The sequence below is a fragment of the Cervus elaphus genome, chromosome 20 (assembly GCF_910594005.1).
Source record: "Cervus elaphus chromosome 20, mCerEla1.1, whole genome shotgun sequence".
Classification (NCBI taxonomy): domain Eukaryota; kingdom Metazoa; phylum Chordata; class Mammalia; order Artiodactyla; family Cervidae; genus Cervus; species Cervus elaphus.
In genome coordinates this window covers 120,379,998-120,404,406 of record NC_057834.1, presented here as the reverse complement: position 1 = coordinate 120,404,406, position 24,409 = coordinate 120,379,998, and the positions used below count along the sequence as shown (strand labels likewise).

The 24,409-nt window shown below is 38.5% G+C and overlaps 1 protein-coding gene across 3 annotated transcripts in view; it reads right to left on the bottom strand.

Moving 5' to 3' along the window:
- The window catches only part of PIK3R3 (phosphoinositide-3-kinase regulatory subunit 3), a 96,712-nt gene that overhangs the window by 18,149 nt on the left and 54,154 nt on the right, over positions 1-24,409 (bottom strand). For 2 of the 3 annotated variants that reach the window (XM_043876752.1, XM_043876754.1), the window contains 5 exons: positions 21,955-22,063; positions 19,960-20,058; positions 12,126-12,306; positions 11,436-11,561; positions 3,427-3,569 (listed from right to left, as the gene is read on the bottom strand). In XM_043876752.1, the coding sequence (XP_043732687.1) occupies positions 3,427-3,569; positions 11,436-11,561; positions 12,126-12,306; positions 19,960-20,058; positions 21,955-22,063 (658 nt within the window). Of the gene's footprint in view, positions 1-3,426; positions 3,570-11,435; positions 11,562-12,125; positions 12,307-19,959; positions 20,059-21,954; positions 22,064-22,819; positions 22,883-24,409 lie in introns of all 3 variants that reach the window. The other variant, XM_043876753.1, reaches the window with a different exon arrangement.

Here is a 24,409-nt window from a genome sequence, read left to right as displayed (position 1 = left end):
TAATAAACAGCTTTATATTACCATTAAAACTTCATTATGATACTTTAACTCCCTATGCAACTAAACTACAAGTTCTTTTCCATTTCTTCATTATTAATAGTGGTCACTTATTGGTACTGTAATGTCAAGATGCTTATACAATCACACACATACATGCCTTTCTCTACCATAAAGTGTATGTGTGTGTGTGTTACTTAGTCCTCAGAGCATTTCAACAAGATTTTATCCACAGTTTTATGGAGAAAGAAACAAGTCCAAAGTTAAGTAACTCACTGAAGGCAACACAGCCAGGTGGCGCTAGTGGTAAAGAACACGCCTGTCAATGCAGGAGACACAGGCTCCATCTCTGGATCAGGAAGAACCCTGAAGAAGGGCATGGCAACCCACTCCAGTATTCTTGCCTGGAGAATCCCATGGTCACAGGAGCCTGGCAGGCTACAGTCCATGGGGTCGCAAAGAGTTGGACACAACTGAAGTGACTTAGCAAGCATGCACAGAATTTAAACCCATGTATAAGCCATTAAACGCAAAAAGAAATCTAAAAAGGCAAAATGGTTGTCTGAGGAAGTCTTACAAATAGCTGTGAAAAGAAGAGAAGCAGAAGGCAAAGAAGAAAAGGAAAAAGATACATCCATTTGAACGCAGAGTTCCAAAGAACAGTAAGGAGAGGTAAGAAAGCCTTCCTCGGTGATCAATGTAAAGAAATGGAGAAAAACAATAGAATGGAAAAGACTAGCGATCTCTTCAAGAAAATTAGAGATACCAAGGGAACATTTCATGCATAGATGGGCTCAACAAAGGACAGAAATGATATGGACCTGACAGAAGCAGAAGATATTAAGAAAGGTGGCAAGAACACAGAACTACACAAAAAAGATCTTCACGACCCAGGTAATCACGATGGGGTGATCACTCACCTAGAGCCAGACATCCTGGAGTGCAAAATACAGTGGGTCTTAGGAAGCATCACTATGAACAAAGCTAATGGGGTGATGGAATTCCAGCTGAGCTATTTCAAATCCTAAAAGATGATGCTGTGAAAGTGCTGCACTCAATACGTCAGCAAATTTGGAAAACTCAGCAGTGGCCATAGGACTGGAAAAGGGCAGTTTTCATTCCAGTCCCAAAGAAAGCCAATGCCAAAGGATGCTCAAACTACCACACAATTTGCACTCATCTCACACACTAGCAAAGTAATGTTCAAAAATCTCCAAGGCAGGCTTCAACAGTACATGAATCATGAACTTCCAGATGTTCAAGCTGGATCTAGAAAAGACAGAGGAACCAGAGATCAAATTACCAACATCCGTTGGATCTTGAAAAAGCAAGAGAGTTCCAGAAAAACATCTACTTCTGCTTTATTGACTATGCCAAAGCCTTCCACTGTGTGGATCACAACAAACTATGGAAAATTCTTCAAGAGATGGGAATATCATCACCTCCTGACCTCCCTCTTGAGAAATTTGTATGGAGGTCAAGAAGCAACAAGCAGAACTGGACATGGAACAACAAACTGGTTCCAAATCGGGAAAGAAGAATGTCAAGGCTGTATATTGTCACACTGCTTATTTAACTTACATGCAGAGTACATCATGAAAAATGCTGGGCTGGATGAAGCACAAGCTGGGATCAAGATTGCGGGAGAAATATCAATAACCTCAGATATGCAGATGACACCACCCTTATAGCAGAAAGCAAAGAACTAAAGAGCCTCTTGATGAATGTGAAAGAGGAGAGTGAAAAAGTTGGCTTAAAACTCAACATTCAGAAAACTAAGATCATGGCATCTGGTCCCATTCCTTCATGGCAAATAGATGGTGAAACAATTGAAACAGTGACAGACTTTATTTTTTTGGGCTCCAAAATCACTGCAGATGGTGACTGCAGCCATGAAATTAGAAGACACTTGCTCCTTGGAAGAAAAGTTATGACCAACCTAGACTGAATATTAAAAAGCAGAGACATTACTTTGCCAGCAAAGATCCGTCTAGTCAAAGCTATGGTTTTTCCAGTAGTCATGTATGGATGTGAGAACTGGACTATAAAGAAAGCTGAGCGCCGAAGAACTAATGCTTTTGAACTGTGGTGTTGGAGAAGACTCTTGAGAGTCCCTTGGACTGCAAGAAGATCCAACCAGTCCATCCTAAAGGAAATCAGTCCTGAATATTCATTGGAAGGACAGATGCTGAAGCTGAAACTCCAATATTTTGGCCACCTGATGCAAAGAACTGACTCATTTGAAAAGACCCTGATGCTGGGAAAGACTGAAGGCAGGAGAAGGGGATGACAGAGGATGACATGGTTGGATGGTATCATCAACTCAATGGACATGAGTTTGAGTAAACTCTGGGAGTTGGTGATGGACAGGGAGGCCTGGCGTGCTGCAGTCCATGGGGTTGCAAAGAGTCGGACAGGACTGAGCGACTGAACTGAACTGAACTTAAGCCATTAAGCTATACTGCCTCACAGCACTTAATACTATTCTTAGGCACAAAAGTTCACCAACACTTTGGTGCTAACACAAGTAATAATTTTGCTTTTCCCTTCATGTGATTCAGTTTTATTATCCACTTTTGCACCCCTCAACCCGCTGTTACTTGGCTCATTTTCTAACACTCCACTAAATTTGCTTTGATAAAGGTTCCCAGTATTCTTTTAGTTGCCAGATTCAATACTTCTCATGTTTCTCATTCTCTGTGTAATCTCAACCTTATTATCTACCATAACCTACACACTTTTGCTGCTCAAATCCTTTCTGTAGAGTTCCAAATCCAAATAATCAACTGCCTACCACTCAGAAAATTCCATTTGGGTTCTCATAGGAACCTCAAAACTCAGTGGTTCCCACTCCGAACTCCCCTCATGTACTTCCCATTTTGGTGAATTACACCATCCCTTAGTCACTAGTATCAGAAATCCAGGAATAATCTTTGGCTTCTCCCACACCTGCCATATCTGGTCAAGCATACAGTCCTCAGCATTTCTATTAACTCTATTCACCACTATGTACTCTCAAACACTGTAACACATTCTGAAGCTATGAAGGAAAATAAGCCACCACCCTTACTCTCAACAAGTTCACAGTTCTGTTAGTGTGACTTTCAGTAAATGTTACAGTAAGGATCAGGATCAGATGCTATAGAAATGGGGACAAAAAGCCCCTAAAACAGCCTAGGGAATCAGAGGAAATTTTCTAGAAAGTCATGTCTAAGCTGAGTGCTAAAGGAGTCAACAATTTAGGAGGCTGGAGAAAGAAGGAAGAAGAGAGAAGGTTCAGCTTGGTACCATTAGTGTGAATAGCAAGTAATTCCATATGGCAGGACTGTCAAGTCTGAGGTAAAAGCAGACATGACAGAGATGATTAAAGAAGAAAAAAACGTCTTGGCTCACTGATGCACTTGGGAGATATTAGGTAGATTTATTTACCGTTCAATTTCCTTTTCATTCCCTTCTTTTCGAAATCGCTCAATATATTCTTTGCTATGTTGTTCTTGTGTATGACACTGCTCTTCAAATATTTTAATTGTTTCATTAAAAGCTTCAATTGCAGTCCTCTTCATCTGTATTTCCTATAGGATAAAAAAAAGATAAACATACTTCATTATCTTTTTATTTCTTTTTGTAACCTTAGTCTTAACACAAATCTTATAATTCTAGTTATGATTCCACATGAGATCAAATTAAGGGGGCAAAAACAAGACCCTTCTACCATTATTTATGTATGAAATATATCATTAAAACCCTAAAATAAAAGAAAAATAACTATTACCTGAAATATAGCTGAGAACCACAGAAAGGCCTCTGAGCTGCTAAGAGATTAACCCTGCATACCCTGAAGACAAGATAAAAGTTCCTCCTTTGTAACTACTGCAGTACTGACCCCCAAAAGGTGCTGATGGAGTGAAGAGACAGAACAGAGTTCATGCACCAGCATGCAAAACCTTATTTTCCAGAAAAGCCCTACAGAGTCTATTTAGTCTTACTTCATTTCTAAAGCATGTCATTTTTGAAATAGATTCATTAGTAGATTCATCTCATTAGAAACAGAAAATGAGGAAGGGGAAGAAAGCTGCTGAAATCAGATTCAAAATAAGATGAAAAACTAAAACCACCACAAAACAGAAGCCCAGGAGGCTAAGCCACTCACACTAGGGTAAGTGGTCCTCCACGTTCCAATGAGCTCTGAGGATATCTGTACACTTTAGCATCTGAATCATGACTCCCCTAAAATTTTCAGAGGGTTAAATTTTGTTTACTTTAGAAAGTCAAGAAAATATGTATAAAGGTCTAGAAAGACTGCGATCCTGAAAGTTTACAATTTTAAAAGTTTCAGTGCTGATGGGACAATTCATCAGCTATTTAGCACTGATTAATTTATTAATTTTTATTATTAATTTCTAATTAATTTTAATAATCTTATTTGTTTTACTTATTGTTTAGTTAGTTTTGGCTATGCTGGGTCTTTTATTGCTGCTTGGGCTTTTCTCTAGTTGTGGCAAGAGTGGGCTACTCTCTAGTTGCCGTGCACGGGCTTCTCATTATGGTGGCTTCTCTTATTGCAGACCACAGGCTCTAGGGCATGCAGGCTTCAGAAGCTGTAGCAAATGCGCACAGTAGTTGCAGTTCCTGGGCTCTAGAGCACAGGCTCAATAGTTGAGATGCATGGGCTTAGTCACTCTGTGGCATGTGGAATCTTCCCAGACCAGGGAGCAAACCCATGAGTCCTGTATTGGCAGGAGGATTCTTTACCACTCAGCCACCAGGAAAGCCCTGATTAATTTCACTGATTATTTTCAACAAATTATTAATTGATTAATTTGACTGATTAATTTCAACAAATGATTACTGAGAATCCATTACACAGAAAGTACCATCTGGTGTTAAAGAGAGTCACAAAAGGGGCCTGCCCTCCAGGATTCAGAATACACAGGCAAAATAGATTTCTGAACTCTAATAAGGTTTTGTTTCATGTCATGATAGAGGAAATAAAGTGGGGTGAATTAGTTACTTATTGCTTTACAGAGACTTCATGGAGGAGGCAACATCTGAGTTAGGTCTTAAAGAATTGGGGTAGGAGAAGAAAATTCAGCATTGCACACAGATGGTATGGCATTACTTATACAAAATAAAGGTGGATCTGCAATTGCTCAGTACAGCTGGAACATAAGGGAATTTGCAGACGAGGGACACTAGAACCTTGTGATGTTTCATATAGCTGAGGATATATATCATACATATTTCAAGTAGTACTGTAAACGTATTGGAATCCCTGTATCTAAATATTTAGCTATAAATTCTACAATTCTCAAATATGGGGGAGGGTTTTGGCTTCCTTGCAAGGTTAAGAAAAGGTGACAAGAATACACAGAAGAACTATACAAAAAATATCTTCACGACCCAGATAATCATGATGGTGTGATCATTCACCTAGAGCCAGACATCCTGAGGTGCAAAGTAGAGTGGGCCTTAGGAGGCGTCACTACAAACAAAGCTAGTAGGGTGAAGGAATTCCAGCTGAGCTATTTCAAATCCTAAAAGATGATGCTGTGAAAGTGCTGCACTCAATATGTCAGCAAATTTGGAAAACTCAGCAGTGGCCACAGGACTGGAAAAGGGCAGTTTTCATTCCAGTCCCAAAGAAAGCCAATGCCAAAGAATGCTTAAACTACCACACAATTTGCACTCATCTCACACACTAGCAAAGTAATGTTCAAAAATCTCCAAGGCAGGCTTCAACACTATATGAACCGTGAACTTCCAGATGTTCAAGCTTGATTTAGAACAGGCAGAGAAATCAGAGATCAAATTGCCAACATCCACTGGATCACTGAAAAAGCACGAGAGTTTCAGAAAAACATCTACCTCTGCTTTATTGACTATGCCAAAGCTTTTGACTGTGTTGGTTACAACAAACTGCGGAAAATTCTTCAAGAGATGGGAATATCAGACCATCTGACCTGCCTCCTGAGAAATCTGTATGCAGGTCAAGAAGCAACAGTTAGAACTGGACATGGAACAACAGACTGGTTCCAAATTGGGAGAGAAGTATGTCAAGGCTGTGTGTTGTCACCCTGCTTATATAACTTATATGCAGAGTACATCATGAGAAATGCTGGACTGGATGAAGCACAAGCTGGGATCAAGATTTCTGGGGAAAATATCAATAACCTCAGATATGCAAATGGCATCACCCTTATGGCAGAAAGCGAAGAAGAACTAAAGAGCCTCTTGATGAAAGTGAAAGAGGAGAGGGAAAAAGTTGGCTTAAAACTCAACATTCAGAAAACTAAGATCATGGCATCTGGTCCCATCACTTCACGGCAAATAGATGTATTTTGGGGGGCTCCAAAATCACTGCAGATGGAGACTGCACCCATGAAATTAAAAGACACTTGCTCTTGGAATAAAAGCTATAGCAAACCTGGACAGCATATTAAAAAGCAGAGACATTACTTTGCCAACAAAGGTCCATCTAGTCAAGGGTATGGTTTTTCCAGTAGTCATGGATGGATGTGAGAGTTGGACTTTAAAGAAAGCTGAGCACCAAAGGATTGAAGCTTTTGAACTGTGGTGTTGGAGAAGACTCTTAAAGAGTCCCTTGGACTACAAGGATATCTGACCAGTCCATCCTAAAGGAAATCAGTCCTGAATGTTCACTGGAAGGACAGATGCTGAAGCTGAAGTTCCAATACTTTGGCCACCTGATGAGAAGAACTGACTCTTTTGTAAAGACCCTGATACTGGAAAAGACTGAAGGCAGGAGGAGAAGGAGACGACAGAGGATGAGATGGTTGGATGGCATCACCGACTCAATGGACATGAGTTTGAGTAAACTCTGGGTGTTGCTGATGGACAGGGAGGCCTGGAGTGCTGCAGTCCATGGAGTGCAAAGAATCGGACATGACTGAACAACTGAACTGAACTGATTAAATTTCTGGCCCTATATCCTCAAAGAAAACACCAACAGTCTGACTGTTGTGTGTGTTGGCAGGCAGAGCAGCAAAGGAAATAATATTTGGTGTCACTGCCAAAGCAGCAGCTCCCCCACAAACAATGCCACTATGCCTACCATGAAAACTGTAACCCACCTTACCCCTTCTTCTCTTCTCTGGGTCTTACCTCCTGTCCCTTCCTCTGGTACTTCATATCATATCAACTACCCCTTCTCACAACATTCACTCTCCCAGTCTAAGGTTCCTTCTCACACAGGTTCTAATTTAACACCATTTTGAAAAAAAATAAAGTTCCTTAACCCTGATTTCTCTTTTCAGCTTCTTAAAAGAATTGTTTATATGGGCTCTCTCTCTCTCCTCATCTCTCATTCATTCTCCAGCTAACTCTATTCTGGCTTCCGCACTCACCCTTCCATAGACACTACCCTTTCCAAGATCACCAATGATCTCATGGCTGAATTCCGGTGTCTAATCCCAAACCGTCACTAAATCCTATCACTTTGCCTCACAATTATATGTAATCCAGATGTAAATATCCCCACAAGCAGCCTGTTCTCACCCTATGCCAACTCTGACTCTGGGTATACCATCTCTTCCCATTCTCTGGGAAGAATTTGATTACAACATAGGAAACTAGATTTTATCTAAAATGAAATCTTTCCTTTTATAGAAGAAGCAAACATGGAGAAGGTCTACATTTAGAAACACTGTAACACAAATGGAGGAGGTCAGTTCTTTAACACTCATTGTCTCTCCTAAACTGCTAATCACTGGATCCCTCTGGATCCCTCCGTCTCTTCTCCTACCTCCCAAAGCTTTAAGCCTCCAAGGCTCTTCTCTGCTTGGCCCATCTCAGGTCGTGCTCTCAATTCTCACACAGAGAAATTAGCCATCTTCTAGTTTTGGCCTTCTGGCTTTTTTGATTGCCTCCATCCAGCCTCATTCCCAGCTCCCTAAGCATGGATTACACTTCCAGAACCCAGTCTCATGTCAGCTGCTCAGCACTCATATTCTACTGTTAAATATGAGGATATTACTGGGCATGTGTGCAACGTGTGGAGTTTTCTCAGTTTTCTCCAGTCATGATAAGAAAGAAATGCAACTCTACACAAGCCAAAGCCATATGCAATGGTGGCTATTTTTTTCTAACCTCCATTCACAGAGGTGTTAACCTTCCCCAAGACTCTAGTCCACACTGAGATCTGATTTCAGGCTCTTGACAAGGGTGGAATGCTTTGGTTCATTATCTTACATAAATTCATTCAACAAATAATTGAATGGTGGCTCAGTGGTAAAGAATCTGCTTGCCAATGCAAGAGACGTGGGTTCGATCCCTGGGCTGGCAAGATCCCCTGGAGAAAGAAATGGCAACCCACTCCAGAATTCTTGCCTGGAAAATCCCATGGACAGAGGAGCCTGGTGGGCTACAGTCCATGGGTTCTTAAAGAGTCAGAAACAACTTAGCGAATAAACAACAACTATATGCCAGGCATTATTTGAAGCACTTGGGATACGTAAGTGAACAAATTTGAAAACTTCTGCTCTCCTGGAACCTTACCACTTTATGTTCCTAGTCAAAATGAAAATGTTAACATTTGCTTGGTTTTGTACCTTATAGAATATACTCATATATCTTTTGAATCTTTTACTTAATATTTTTGTGAGATTAAACATAGTGTTATACATTGCCCTTTAAATAAATTCACCCACACGATTACAGTAACCCATCACTGCTTTATCTGACGCAGAGGAAAGGGATTAAAATTAAAGCATGCTATTTTGACTAATGCACATCACAGTTAACAAATATGTCAGAGGACCTTGCACTTCTGCAAAATCAGGCCTCACTTCTCCCTCTGTATAGTGAGAGTCAAATACAGTTTCATACCTAGACTAGGTATTCAATACATATTTTTGGATGGTTGTAGTCATCTTTCATACCTGATTCTCCCTCTCTCCTTCTCTCTCTCTCACTCACACACACACACACACAAACACACAGATTACCTTTCTTAAAAATATAAAATGAACTAAATTGGAAATTAGGAGAATTATTTTCTAAAACTGGTTATGTTAAAAACTACTGATGTCCTATGACAGAGTATGTCTATGTTTAAGTTCCCATCCTTTACCTGAAGCTACATCATTAGCATTTCTGAGGTCACGAGGAATTCCTAAGAAGCATTTAATAACAGCAGTTGCCTCTGGGGAATGAGGACTTTCATGCTGTGTGATATAATTCATAGAATTCAGCAATATTTATATTTAACATACATATTTATATAACTTTTGCACATTTTAAAAATCAAGTTTTAAAGTAATTTCTGAAAACTCTTCTAATAGCTATATATATATGTATATGTATGATAATTTCACCATCCCCTAACGTTGACCACTTATGTTGATTCAATCTGAAGAAACCTCAGTAACTTTTTCTCCATTCTAAATCAAATACTAGTCTCAACACAGATAATTCACTTAGAAGAGGCAAAGGAACACAGAAACCCTGAAATCTGCAGTGTAAAAAACAGCATACACATACAGTCACACCACAGACAAAGCACAAGTATCAGATAGGAAGGGGGAAAAAGGTTATTAAAGTCATTCTGAATAACTACTTAGCTAATAAAAGAAAACTTGAAAAAAAATGAAATCAAACACCTCACAAAGAAAAATGGACCATCACAGTAACTCTGACCACTGTAATCCCACACCTTCCCCCAGTCAGCACTGTATCGCACACCTAACCTGCAATTCTCACAGGCTAGTATCTCCTAATAAGCTCCTCCAGTCCAGAGACTCTTGGTGCAGTCTGCATTTACACTGCACACCACAGATAACTAGCTTAGAAACAAGATCAAGGGCTTTGGGACTGAGAATCAAGAACATTAATTCTAGGGTGAAAACAAGGCACCATGAAACACAGTAATACTGGAAGAGCTCACAACTGACTAAACCTTAACAGTTAACAAACTACAGACAAAGATATTTTTAAAAAACTAAGTATTTCACAACTGTAATCAAACTGTCAAAACACAGAGAGAATCTTAAAAGCAGCAAAAAAGAAGTGACTTATCATATACAAATGATCTTCAATAAAAATAATAGCTGATTTGCCATACAAAATATTTAGGCCATAAGGCAGCAGGTGGGCAATATTTAAAGCCCTGGAAGAAAAAAAACTGTCAGCCAAGACTTCTGTAACTAGAAGTACTGTCCTTCAAGAATGAAGGAAGAGAAATTATATAAGATAAGCCCAGATAGACAAAAGAAAAGGAGTCTGTTACCCCAAGACTTGCCCTACAAGAAATGCTCAAGAGATTCCTTTGGGATGAAATGAAAGGACACTAGACAATAACTCAGAGCTACACGAATAAATAAAGAACACTGGTAAAAGCAACTGCATAAGCAAATATAAAAGCCAGTCGTTTTGTACTTTTGGTTGCGTGCATGCTAAGGAGCTTCAGTCATGTCTAACTCTTTCCAACCCTATGACTACAGCCTGCAGGCTCCTCTGTCCATGTTCTATGTTTCAAAGGACAAATGCATAAAACTACAATTATAAATCTATGCGAATGGGTAGATAATGTATAAAAAAGTAATCAGTAGTGATAACAACATAAGAGGGAAGGAATAAAGATGTATAGGAGCATATACAGAGTGTTTAAACCCTACTAAAAACTTTGCAGTAGTAAGTTGGTACTGGACTTCCCTGGTGGTCCAGTGGTTGGGAGTCCGCCTGACAAGTCAGGGGACACAGAGTAGATCCCTGGTTTGGAAAGATTCCACATGGTGCAGGGCAACTAAGCCTGTAAGCCACAACTGCTGAGCCCATGCACCTAGAACCTGTATTCTGCAACAAGAGATGGTCCTGCTCACCACAGTCAGAGAAAGCCCAAGTGCAGCAATAAAGACCCAGCACAATCAATCAATAAATTAATTAATTAAACTTAGTTTAATTTTAAAAAAGAGATACTAAGATAGCTTAAACAAAAGAGTGAAAGTGAAGTCGCTCAGCCATGTCCGATTCTTTGCGACCCCATGGGTTGTAGTCTACCGTGGCTCCTCTGTCCATGGGATTTTCCAAGCAAGAGTACTGGAGAGGGTTGCCATTTCCTTCTCCAGGGGATCTTCCCAACCCAGGGATCCTGCATTGCAGGCAGACTCTTTATCTTCTGAGCCACCAGGGAAGCCTAAAACAAGGCCTCACTGTATAATACAAGGAACTAGATTCAATATCTTGAAACAAGCTATAAAGGAAAAGAATCTGAAAAAGAATTTATACATAAAAATCTTTATATACATAAGAATTTATATATGTAAGTCAACTATACTTCAACAAACTTTTTTACTTTAGAAAAGATATCAAGGCAGAGAAAGACTGTCAAGTGAGTTACAGAAAATAATAATATTATAGAAAACCCAAGATAACTATAAGTCTTACTGCCTACTTACTGGCCTAAACAACAAAAATATACTAACCTGGGATGTTCTGGTATATTCTTCATAGAGTCTGTCATATTCTTTACTCTTTTCCTGATACTGAGAGTGATACTCCTGCAGTTTTTTACCGACAGCATCAATATTATCTTCTTTTACCAACTGATCCTATATAGGTAAACAAAAGAAATGAAGAATGTCAATATTTCTAAAACATGGGTTTTTCCACAACTATTTAAATTGTATTTCTGCTGTAAGTTTAAGCTACTGTATAAGTATTAAGTATGGGAAACCACTAAATCTTTTTGTTAACACTAAGCTCACTCTTTAGATCACCTCAAAATAGGTAATACTTAAAAATTTTTAATGAAATATAAATAGGAAACACTAACACAAATATTTTTATATAAAGTTAACAAACGCATGCAACAAGATATTAAGGGATAGTAGTTCAAAATAAGTTCTAAAAGTATCTTAAATCAACCATTTAGCATTTCTCCTTTTTTTTCCTGATAAACCTGGTAAGTTAGAATCAAATGATGTTGCCAAATAATGATTTGCTGATTAGCTATTAAGAGCCTGTGTAACCACAGGACTTCCCTGGTGCTCCAGTGGCTGACTTTGCGCTTCCACTGCAGCAGTATCGGCTCAATTCATGGTCAGGGAAATAAGATCCCGCATGCCGCAGAGCACAGCCAAAAAAAAATCCCAAACTTATGTAACCATACCTACCTGTTGGTATCTGGACACTGGGTACATCAGTTTCACATCAAGTTTGGGATTGTACTGGGCAAGAGATTCATGATGATAGTGGCTAATGAGCTCCACCACAGAATTAAATGTCAGAGGATCAGAAAAGCCATATTTACCATCTCGATGATAGATCTTTATTAGCTTATTATTGCCTCCCTTCCTGTGAACAAGAAGACATAACTGTAGATTTTTTTTCCCAAAAAATTCTGTTGAAGTACTCTTTCACTTGGAGATATGAAAGCTTGATGTCACATTATAAACAAGTTTTACTATGTTAACAGACTGGAATGGGTGAAAAGGCATATATTATATGTGTAGAAGTATATGTAATATTATATTATATTTACAATTATTTCTTCTGTCTGTAAAGTATCTTGGTTACTAAAGGTCAACATACCCAACTTTCAGTATCAACAAATTTAACAAAAATAATCACTTAAAAAAACTAAAACAAAAATAAATTGTATCTTTTGTTTTTTTCTGAACAAATTTTCTTAATGCAAATTCTGTATCAAGAAGAACAGAGACAATCTCTTCAGGATCTAAAGATATGTGGTTGTGTGTCTCTGGAGGGACACAGAAGCAAGCTCTATATGAAGAGGGTGATAACCATTTGTCACACATACACCAACACAACACTCAAGGTTTTATTGTTAATGCACAAACGTAATTAAGCTCCTTGAATGATTTATAACTGAGTAATTAATCCAGCACCCTACATTACTTTGTCTTTCAGATTCGCTTATAATACTTGGAAAGACTATTTATTTAGGCTATCACAATATGTAAATGATTCAACTGTCATTCAACCATTTTATTACAAAGTATAGCTTTTGAAGAGTCATTTATATTAGATGCTTGAATAGTTCAGACCACTTTTGTTTACTGAGACATATCCAATGGTCCCTTAAAAGATAATTTGTAACCAAAGCTTAAAATGGCCATGTTTTGCAAGTCCCCTAAGGTATAATCTAAAACCAGAGTAGACTGATTCATTACATCATAGCAAAATACTGCACAATTCTCACTCAACTGTTCTTACAGCAGCATGCAGATTTAATGGGGGGAAAATATGCTTCTTTATCTCTTTATGCCATGCCATTACACATGATAAATGAAGCACTGGGATTTGTAAAAGGTCAAACATAATAGGTTTGAATCTGTGGACAATTTAAATTTAATGCTTAGATGGTCAGTTTAGATGGATGAAGAACTATCCTATAAAAGGTTACATTAGAAGGACCACCTAATTATAAACAGTTTCTATAGGTGTGTATTCCCATGCATATACCCATAATAAATGCAAGTTGCTCTTCCTGCTAGAGGAAAACTAGAAGGTACTTATCAAAAAAACTTTTTGCACATCTATTACATGTCCAGACTGTATGAGGCACAGTGGACACAGTGATAAATAAGCCAGATACAGTACATGCTCTCATAGAACTTCCAGTTTAGGAGCAGGTGGAACATATCCCCATTTTTATAAAGAGGATAAAGAATTTTTCATTAAGATAGAACATAAAAATAAACAACCAGATCTATCAACTGGCAATAGGTCCTTTAGGGAAAAAAAAGCAGAGCAAAGGAAAGAGATTATTCTGGGGGTGGAAAAATGGCTACTTCATATATGTTGCACAAGGAAAACCACTCTGTTCAGGCGACATTTAGCAGAGTCCTAAATGATGCGAGCAATCTGGCACAGCAGATATCTGGGGGAGAAGTTTTCCAGACAGGGAATAGCAAGTGCAAAGCCTCTGAGGTAGAAGCAAGCTTGGCATGTTCCAGGAACAGCAATGAGGTCAGCAGTGGTGGAGCTATAAAAAGCAAAAAGGAGAGTAGTAGGAGACAAAGTAAAAGGAACCTGGATCCTATAATTGCCTGTAGATCACTGTAATGGCTTTTGCTTTTGCTGACTAAGATGGGGAACACAAGAAAGTCTGAGCAGAATGATATAATCTATTTTGAGTTTTACAAGGCTCATTCTAGCTGCTAAGTTGATAAGACCATTCAAAGTGGGCAGGGGTAGAAGTAGAAAGGTCAGCTGGGAGACTTGTAAAATAATCTAGGAAAGACAAGATGGTGTCTTGGACCAGGGTAGTAGCTGTGGAGATACTGAGAAATGGTAGATTGAATATATGCTGAAGAGAGAGTTGACGGAAGGTGCTGTGGCCTAGATATAGGCATGAAAGGAAACAAAAGTAAAGAAGATCTCACGGTTTTTATCTTGAGCAGTCAGAATGGAATTGTCATTTATCAGAAAGAAGAAGGATATATATATAAAAGGAACATGTTTAAAGAGGAAAAAAGCATTTTAACTTTAGATTTGTTAACGTTTGAAATGCCCAGTGAACCTCCAAGAGCAGAGGATCCTGCAGCCTATGTAAAGAATCTAAAGTTCAGGAGCAAGTTCTGGGCCAGATGTATAAAATCAGGAGTTGTCAGCCTATAGATGTTATTTGAAGATGAACATAGTTGAATAGGAGAAAAGGTCCGAGGTCTAAGTCCTGGGGTACACCAATGTTTAGTGGTCAGGGAGATGAGGAAGGAAACCAAGATAGAGCAATTAATGAAGTATAAGGAGAATTACTGAGCAATTACAATAGAGCAATTACTGAAGTAAATAGTATCCTAAAAACCTGTTTTTTAAAAAAGCATTTTGTCAAAGAGGATATGATCAACTGGGCAAATGATCTTGGGGTTTGGCAAAGTAAAGATCACTAAGGGGTCTTGACAAAATGGTTTCAATAGAATGGGAAGGATGGAAGACCGATTGGAATGGATTAAAGAGAATGAAAGAAGAGGAAGAAGAAATGCCTACAGACAACTGTCTTGATATAAATGGAAGCAGAGAAATAGGGAAACAGTTGAAAGAGTCAAAGGAATTTTCTTTATTTATTATTCTTAAGTGAGAGATTGTAAAGCATATTTATATACTTATGGGAATGGCTCAGTAGAGACCAAAACTTGATCCAAAAGAAAGAACAAGAGAATTCCTAGGGTGATTCCTTGAGTAGGTTAGAGGGATGGGATGGGGTCTCATCCACAATGGGATCCTGGACAAGGACATGAACAGTCATCACCGGAACAGGAGAAAGGCAGAGTATTCACACTCATGTTGACGGCTGCAGCAACAGGAGCATGAGGGAATTAGATCTCTTCTAACTGCTTCCATATCCTCAGAGAAACAGGAAGCAACTTCTTTAGTTAAAAGGGAGGAATGTGGGTTGTTGATCTGAAGAGAAAAAAAGAACATGTGAAATTATCATCTAGGAAAAGTAAGAGAGCAAATGGATCGTGAAAATGTAAATTCAGCGTGGCAGTACTAAATGCCCACTTAAGATTGGCAGTCACAAGCCAACTCATTGGAAAAGACCCTGACGCTGGGAAAGACTGAAGACAAGAGGAGAAGGAGGCAACAGAGGATGAGATGGTTAGATAGCATCACCAACTCAATGGATATGAATTTTCGCAAACTCTGGGAGATAGTGGAGGACAGACGATACTGGTATGCTGCAGTTCATAGGGTGGTAAAGAGCTGGATCCCTGGAGTAGAAAATGGCAACCCACTCCAGTATTCTTGCCTGGAAAATTCCATGGACAGAGGAACCTGGTGGACTGCAGTCCACAGGGTCACAAAGAGTTGAACATGACTGAGCACATACACCCTCATAAAGAGTTGGACAGGACTTAGTGACTGCACAACAGCCTGCATGATGTATTTTTCTCCACATTCAGCTGCCCGGGTATAGGCAAAAAACAGATGGAGAGTTGAATTTAACAAGTGTTGGAATATATCAATATTTAGACGACTACTATAAGGGAGAGAGGCACAAGTCTGGAGAACAAGGTTATTTTAATATTAGACTGTTAACTCTAAAGAGAGAAGGAAGTAAAGACATGAAGGAACTGAGGAATAGTGGGTTTTTAATTATGTCTCTCCCATGCTGTAACCTTCTTAACAGAAGAACATTGCTACTCCTCCTTATATCCTAGCACCTGGTCCAATGCTGGCATATATCAGATTCCTAAAGATTTGTTAACTATCCAGATTTTCTACTATAAATACCATTTGCTGACTTTTTTAAATGGTAACTGAATCGAAAAAGCTCTACTTCCTCTCACCTATTGTCTGCAGTCTGATCTCACGCTCTTTTCTCTTCTTTGAGGGTCACCAGTGACTTTTTACCAAATTCGGACTCTGCTCTCCCCATCTATCCCAGGCTCAGATTCTTTGCAGTGACTGAAATTTCCACACTCCCTTTCTTTCCTCTACTCCCATTCCTTCTTAATATTTCATACTTCTATGACTTCTGTGACATTATTCTTTTCTTTCAACCTCTTAATTGCTCTTTCTCTGCCTCCATCCTGCTGCTACACAGTTTATTCCCTAAAAAAATTTGCCTTCAGTCCTCCACCCTTTTTTTCCTATATAAACCCTTTCCTTAAAATTCCAATTATTCTATGTAGATATGTACCTGAATCTTTTTCTGGCCCTATATTCTCCCCTAAGCATTAAACCTAAATTTCTAACTGTACTCTATATATATTTTTACCTGGAAGTTCTGAAGCAGCTAAAAATCAACTGCTCCTGACTCTCCTATTTCTATAAATGGCACATTCATTCTAAGCCCAGCAGGCTCAAACCAGTCACTTTTAACTCCTCCTTAACCTCATACCTTTTCTATTATCAAATCCCTTCAGCTCTCAGCTCAACATTGCCTCTTACTTTGATTCTCAACTCCTTTCCTAGAGCCACAATCCGAGGTAATAGTATATTCAATCTTTTGATCATGTCATTGCCCTGCTTAAAACCCTTTATTATATATATTTTTTTTTTGCACTTAGAAATAAAGTTCAAATTCCTTACCATGGCTCATTAGGCTCTTCGCATCTGGCTCTTTCCCACTTTCAACTTCATCTCCTACTACTCTGATTCACACTGAAAGCCAGGAACATCGGTGTCTGCATTCATTGCATTCACCAGATCTTTCCAAAATCAGTGTCTTTGCATTTTCTGTTCCCTCTCCTTGGAACACTTTTCTGGCCAGCTCTTTCTAATACTTCAGTTTTCAAAGGTCATATCCTCAGAGAGGCTCTCCTCAAAACTTTGTGAAATTTCCTTTCCTCATATTCTGTTATCATATAACCTTATGTATTCCCTACATAGCCCTTCATATACTGTGAAATTACTTCATTTCTTTTTTTTTAAATCGAACTATAGCCAATTTACAATACTGTGTTAGTTTCAGTTGTACAACAAAGTGGTTTGGTCTCATTTCTTTTCTTTTTTGGCTGTGCCACATGGCTTGCAGGATCTTATTTCCCAACCCCACAGTGAAAGCATAGAGTCCTAACCACTGGACCACCAGGGAACTGTTTCATTTTTTTTTTTAATGTGTTTCTTTTGTGTCCCTCTCCCTGACTATTACCAACCCCCAAATATAAACACTATAGACAAGAAACCATTTTTGGCTTGTCCAGTATTTTCTTTTCCTGGAACACTGTGGGCACTTAATGATATTAAATGATTAAAGAATAAACCTAATTCTAGAACATCATTCCCTCTCAATTCATAACAGCCATCTAACTCCTTACTAGTCTCTATCCTCTTTTATTCTTTCTATTCAAACACAGTCTAACTGTAAAACATCTCCATTGAAAAATGAAATGGTTCCCCCTGCCTCCATACAATATTAAACACAAATCCCTAAGTTTAGAATTCAAGGCCCTCTTCAACATGACCCTTTCCAACTTTCTAACCCCTACACTTTTTCTCTTCAAATGTTACTCTCTAGCCAGATGGAACTGCATCTCACAGAACAGAGCTCTACAGTTCCTCACCTCCATATCTGTGTTTCTGTTGCTACCTAATCCTGCAACCTCCTCTCCAACTTTCTGCATATCCAAACCTGTGAGGAGGTAACTATGAAATAGCGAGCAAGAAAATGGTGGCTTAGATTTGGATGGTAGACAAGTGTAAAGAGATTATGGATATAGATTTGGAGGTAGAGTTGGCAGGGCTTGTTTAATGACAGATTGGATGTGAGGAAAAAAAAGATTCTGTGACTCAAGTAGCACAAAATAGTGGTAGTAATGGAGATGGTGGTTCTATTTCTGAAAAAAAAAAAAAAAAAAGGGAACACTAGAAGAGAAACAGTTTGGGTAGGGGGAGCTGCATTAGAAATCAAGAATTCTGCTTTGACTATATTAAAATTAGTATGTGCTCTAGTTATCTGAGTGGCAACTGGATATAGGCATCTGGAATTCAGAAGGTCAGAGCCAGAGATAAGGTTTATGAATTATCACTATGAAGATGTACATTAAAGCCATGGGACAGGACAAGCTCACCTTGGGAGAATGAATACAGAGAAGAGAATGAGGCCCAGTTCTGAGCCCTGGAATAATCTCAAATGAGTTAGGAAGAACATTAGGAGAGTGTGATGTCAGAACAGCCAAGACAACAAACCGTTTCTAAGAAGACGTGTCTATGACTAATGCTGCTAAGAGGTCAGAAAGGTAAGAGAGAAGTGGCCATTGGTCGAGCAGTCCGTGAACAGCAGTAGAGACAGCAGCCGGACTGAAATGGGAAAAAGTGTTGAATGAATCACTGCAGAACATGGATTATTCCTCAGCACAGCTGAAGTCCTAGCTTCATTAACTTCTTAATGTCTTTACCAGAAGCTGATATATAGTAATCACAAATTTCTAGGATAAAATATGGGATTATTTTTCCTAAAGATGCTAGGCTGGAAAGGCGGCAAAGAGACAATTAAGTCTGAGTTTGAACCTGTCCTCTGACACTTACAAGCTAAGTGTCTTTAGGACAAGTTTCTTAACCAAGTTAAGCTTTAGCTGCTTCATCTATAAAATGAAAATATTAATGTTATTAATGATACCTACCTCATAAGGTTGTTTTGATATAGATACTGCATGTAAAATGCTTAGTACAAGGAAGTTGTTATTGTTGCCATTATTCTTTAGACAGTCCCTTTTTAAAAAACAAAACAGAACGCAAGACCTTATTGTCCTTGTTGTTGTTTAGTCGCTAAGTGGTTTCCAACTCTTTCATGACCCCATGGACTGTAGCCTGCCAACCTCCTCTGTCCATGGGATTTCCCAGGCAAGAATACTGGAGTGGGTTGCTATTTCCTTCTCCAGGGGATCTTCCCAGTCTAGGGATCAAATCTACATCTCCTGCATTGGCAGGCAGATTCTTTAATCGTCCTTAGGCTATGTTAACTGTTAAAACGAAATGTAGAAATATCTAATACAGTTTCCCTTATCTATTTAATTATACATCCCATCTTTGTAAATATAGAGACTGATACATCCACCTTATGAGATTCTAATATGCCCACACAGGTGGCATGAAAATTGTCTTATCCTCTACCTATCCTCATCAACCTAAATTATGTTGAGTTTTACTCTCTGAAGTCTAGATTGAGGAAATCAATAGAGTTATTGGAGGGGTGGATTCCCAGCATATCATTAATAACTTCAGGCTGTGCCCATGACTTCTACTTCACACATAAGGTCAACAGTATACATCTTACTTCATCATATTTAGGGATTTTAAGGCTTTTTGTTTTACTGCTACATAAAAATAAAAATTGTTGCCTTTTTAGCATTAATTTAAATATTTAAATGTGTAGGAAACGGATAGTTAGCCAAACAACTAAAATTATGTATCTAAATTAAATAAAAACATGAAAAAATTTGTATATAAAGATTTAAATAAAATGCAGGAATCTTTGTATACCCAGAAATAAATCATGCTAGTAGAACACTAGACAAAATGCTGAAAAATACTCACCGCAAGGTCAAAGTGTAATCTCCCTGCATTTTGGTTGAGGCATCTCTGACCAAGAAAGTACCATCTGGCATGTCCCGTAATTTGTCATTTACCTCCTCCCTGAAGAAAAGAATTATAGGAAAAAAAATTTTTTTAAATCTAAGTGTTGGTTGTTTTCTTCACATATTATCACTAAGACTAATTGGGAGGTGGGGTCTAAGATTATAGAATCATGGGGGCTGTCAGAGGTCATTTAGTTCCTCCCCCAGATATGCTTTTGTTTTGATTTTCGGTGTTAAGCAATCCCAGGATAAGTATTTGACTTTTTAAACTCTTCCAGGTTTCAATTGTCTGTAGGGAATACCTGTTTCCATTAAGCCTTTAGGGCTTCCTTAGGCAGGTATGAACTTGTAGAGTGTCAGAAAAAAACAGCAGCTGTTTAGAAAGAAGATTAAGTTTAAGCAACAGTGGCAGCTGGGTCAGATCAGAGTGGGGATAATTTACTCAGTTCACAACCTTTCAATAATATTCTCCAATTTGAATTTATACTGACAACAAATTCCTTCTGCAGAGATGGTTTAGGACTTTAAGGAACAATACTAGAAGACTCAAAGAAAATGGCAGGACATAAAAGAACCTTGAGTTAGAGAACCACATGGTCTTAAAATATAAATTAAGTAGTACGTAACTATAATAGATCCTTTTTTTGTACATTGCTAAAATTTAAATTTTATGTTTAATATCAAAGATATTAAGTCTTCTTCAAAAAATTAAATACAGAATTACTGTATGACCCAGAAATTCCACTTCTGGGTATATGCCCAAAGAACTGAAAGCAGAATCTTGAACATTTATACACCAATGTTCATAGCAGCATTATTCACAATAGCCAAAAGCTGGAAATAACCCAAGTATTCATCAAAGCCAAATGTCCATAAGAATGAATAAATTAAAATGTGGTATGTATATATAATGGAATATTATTCAGCCTTAAAAATGAAATTCTGAAACATGCTACAACATGTATTAACCTTGAAGATATTGTGCTAAGTGAAACAAGTCAAACACAAAGAACAAATGTTACATGATTCCACTTATATGAGGTACCTAGAAAAGTCAAATTCACAGAAAGAGAAGGCAGGTGCTGGAGAAAACAGAAGAAAAAGTGAGTTAGTATTTAATGGGTACAGAGCTTCACTTTGGGAAGATGACACTTTCAGAGATGGCGGGTGGTAATGGATGAACAATAATGTGAATGTACTTTATGCCACTGAGCTGTACATCTTCAGATGGTTAAAATGATATGGAAAAAAAATAAATGAGTGCTACTTTGACAATGGGAAAGGACAGACAAGAGAAAGAGGACAAGCGTATCGAGGAAGACAGAAGCAACCTGAAATCTGATTTGGCAAAAGTGGGTATAACTTTTAAAAAACAAGAAAATACAATGTTTGAATTTAAAAATATATATTTATCTATAAAATATAGATTTATCTTTTTTTTTCCTCTACATTCAGAGTTTTCCAAAACCACATTTTACCCAAAAAGCAAATCTGTCCTAGAGTCCTGTTTCTCAAAAGGAGGTGAAGAAACATAAAAATCAACTGGGGAGGTTATAAATGCAGATTCCTAAACCCTACTCCATTGATTTTTATGTGTGCAAACACTGAGGAACCATTACCTTAGAAATGGAAACATAAGGAAAATTAAACATAGATAAATATTTTATCCCAAAACACACACATCTATACTAAATGTATAAGTTTCACTTATTCAAAACCCTATCCTCAACACAGTATTAAAAGTAATAACCATACCTACAATTTAAAGATTAACTTGTCTTTTTTTTGTGTGGGAAGAAAACCATCTAGAAAATTTTAAAGGTTCTCCTACACAGTTTTTAAAATGGTAATCTTTAAATGACAACTTGTGGGGCATTAAAAATATTCTTTTAAACTACTAATCTCAAGAATTATTTTTTAAACTCCATTCAACTATAATACTTAGTCTAATTACCTTGAAATATCCCCCCAGTACCATTCTGCATCCTGAAGAGAAACAGAACTGTCCTTTATTCCATTTGTAATGGCTGAAGTCATTGGCTTAGGTGGCTTTGGTGGAAGAGCTAGAAGAGAAATTTATATTGTTATTTTGTAACGTAAATTATTATTTGCTTTCTAATTTCCTCAAATACAGTTCATTAACCAATGTACATTAAGATCCCGGATAATTATAAATCAAAATAAGGATTATTTTCATGTTACATGTTAAACATTAGCCAATGAAAGAATCCTTCTAGAACTCTACCAATAAGTGCCTGAAAAAATGAAATATTCAAGCTATCTGCATTTTTTTCCTTCTTATAAAATACTAATTTTTTGTTGGATGCCTTTCTTCTAGACCAGGGTGGGGAATAGAGAACATCTGTGCCACCCTTCTTTCAAGGTGGCATTGTGAATGAGTGGCACTCCTTTCTTCTGTGCCATTGATTGAACCCATGCTCCCTGCAGTGGAAACATGGAATCTTAACGACTGGACTGCCAGGGGAGTCCCCTCAAAATCTGTATCATTAATGCTTCCAGGTACCCATTATCAGTGCATCAGAGTGAAATGAAGCCTGTCACCCTTGCCTTAGGTAGAGGAGTGAATGAACTGCATGAGCAGACATCACCGAAATGGCTCTGAAAGCAGTGAGCTGGTTCAGCTCAGCTTCCTGGTCCCCAAAAATATGTATTAAAAATCTACCATATGCAAGAATGTGTTAAATAGTAGGGATACAGACATAAGGAGGCCATGCACCTGGCCTTGAAGAGCTCACAGCATTGTGAAGATGTTCACTGTAACAGATGTAATTAAGACTCTCCATCTGGAGGATACCCACCTTTGTCAGGCACAATGGGGCTCCTTGGCCCTCTTGTTTCTTCAGTCCTGGCCAATCTGTCCCCTATTTTATGATTTACCAATAATCATCATGAACCATCTCATCTCTAAATTTGAACATTACATCCTATGGCTTTTGTATCTCACAGTTTGCTCTTTCTCACTACTTTCCACAGTGTTCTCTGTACTTCATTTTTCAGTGTTTTATTTAAAAACACTGGCTAGGCACCACAGCCTATGCAGCCGAGGGCTCAGCAGCTTGGTCAACAGGAAAAGGAGTAGCAAGGCCAGGGAAGCAGGTATTTAGCAAGCTATTCAAGTGTGTCTTTATGCCTATGTCTTTAACATAAAAATAAATAAATCAACAGTGTATGAACCGTGAACTTCCAGATGTTCAAGTTGGATCTAGAAAAGACAGAGGAACCAGAGATCAAATTGCCAACATCCACTGGATCATCGAAAAAGACAGACAGTTCCAGAAAAACATCTACTTCTGCTTTGTTGACTATGCCAAAGCCTTTAGCTGTGTGGATCACAATAACCTGTGGAAAATTCTTCAAGAGATGGGAATACCAGACCACCTGACCTGCCTCTTGATAAACCTGTATGCAGGTCAGGAAGGAATAGTTAGAACTGGACACGGAACAACACACTGGTTCCAAATAGGAAAAGGAGTATGTCAAGGCTGTTTATCGTCACCCTGCTTATTTAACTTATATGCAGAGTACATCATGAGAAACGCTGGGCTGGAGGAAGCACAAGCTGGAATCAAGATAGCTGGGAGAAATATCAATAACCTCAGATATACAGATGACACCACCCTTATGACAGAAAGCGAAGAAGAACTAAAGAGCCTCTTGATGAAAGTCAAAGAGGAGAGTGAAAAAGTTGGCTTAAAACTCAACATTCAGAAAACTAAGATCATGGCATCTGGTCCCATCACTTCATGGCAAATAGATGGGAAAACAGTGGAAACAGTGACAGACTTTATTTTGGGGGGCTCCAAAATCACTGCAGATGGTGACTGCAGCCATGAAATTAAAAGACACTTGCTCCTTGGAAGAAAAGTTATGACCAACCTAGACAGCATATTAAAAAGCAGAGACATTATTTTGTCAACAAAGGTCCGTCTAGTCAAAGCTATAGTTTTTCCAGTAGTCACATATGGATGTAAGAGTTGGACTATAAAGAAAGCTGAGCACCGAAGAACTGATGCTTTTGAACTATGGTGCTGGAGAAGACTCTTGAGAGTCCCTTGGACTGCAAGGAGATCCAACCAGTCCATCCTAAAGGAAATCAGTCCTGGGTGTTCACTGGAAGGACTGATGCTGAAGCAGAAACTTCAATCCTTTGGCCACCTGATGCGAGGAACTGACTCATTTGAAAAGACCCTGATGCTGGGAAAGATTGAGGGCAGGAGGAAAAGGGGACGACAGAGGATGAGATGGTTGGATGGCATCACCGATTCAATGGACATGAGTTTGAGTAAATTCTGGGAGTTGGCAATGGACAGGGAGGCCTGGTGTGCTGCAGTCCACAGGGTCACAAAGAGTCGGACACGACTGAGTGACTGAACTGAACTGGACATGAG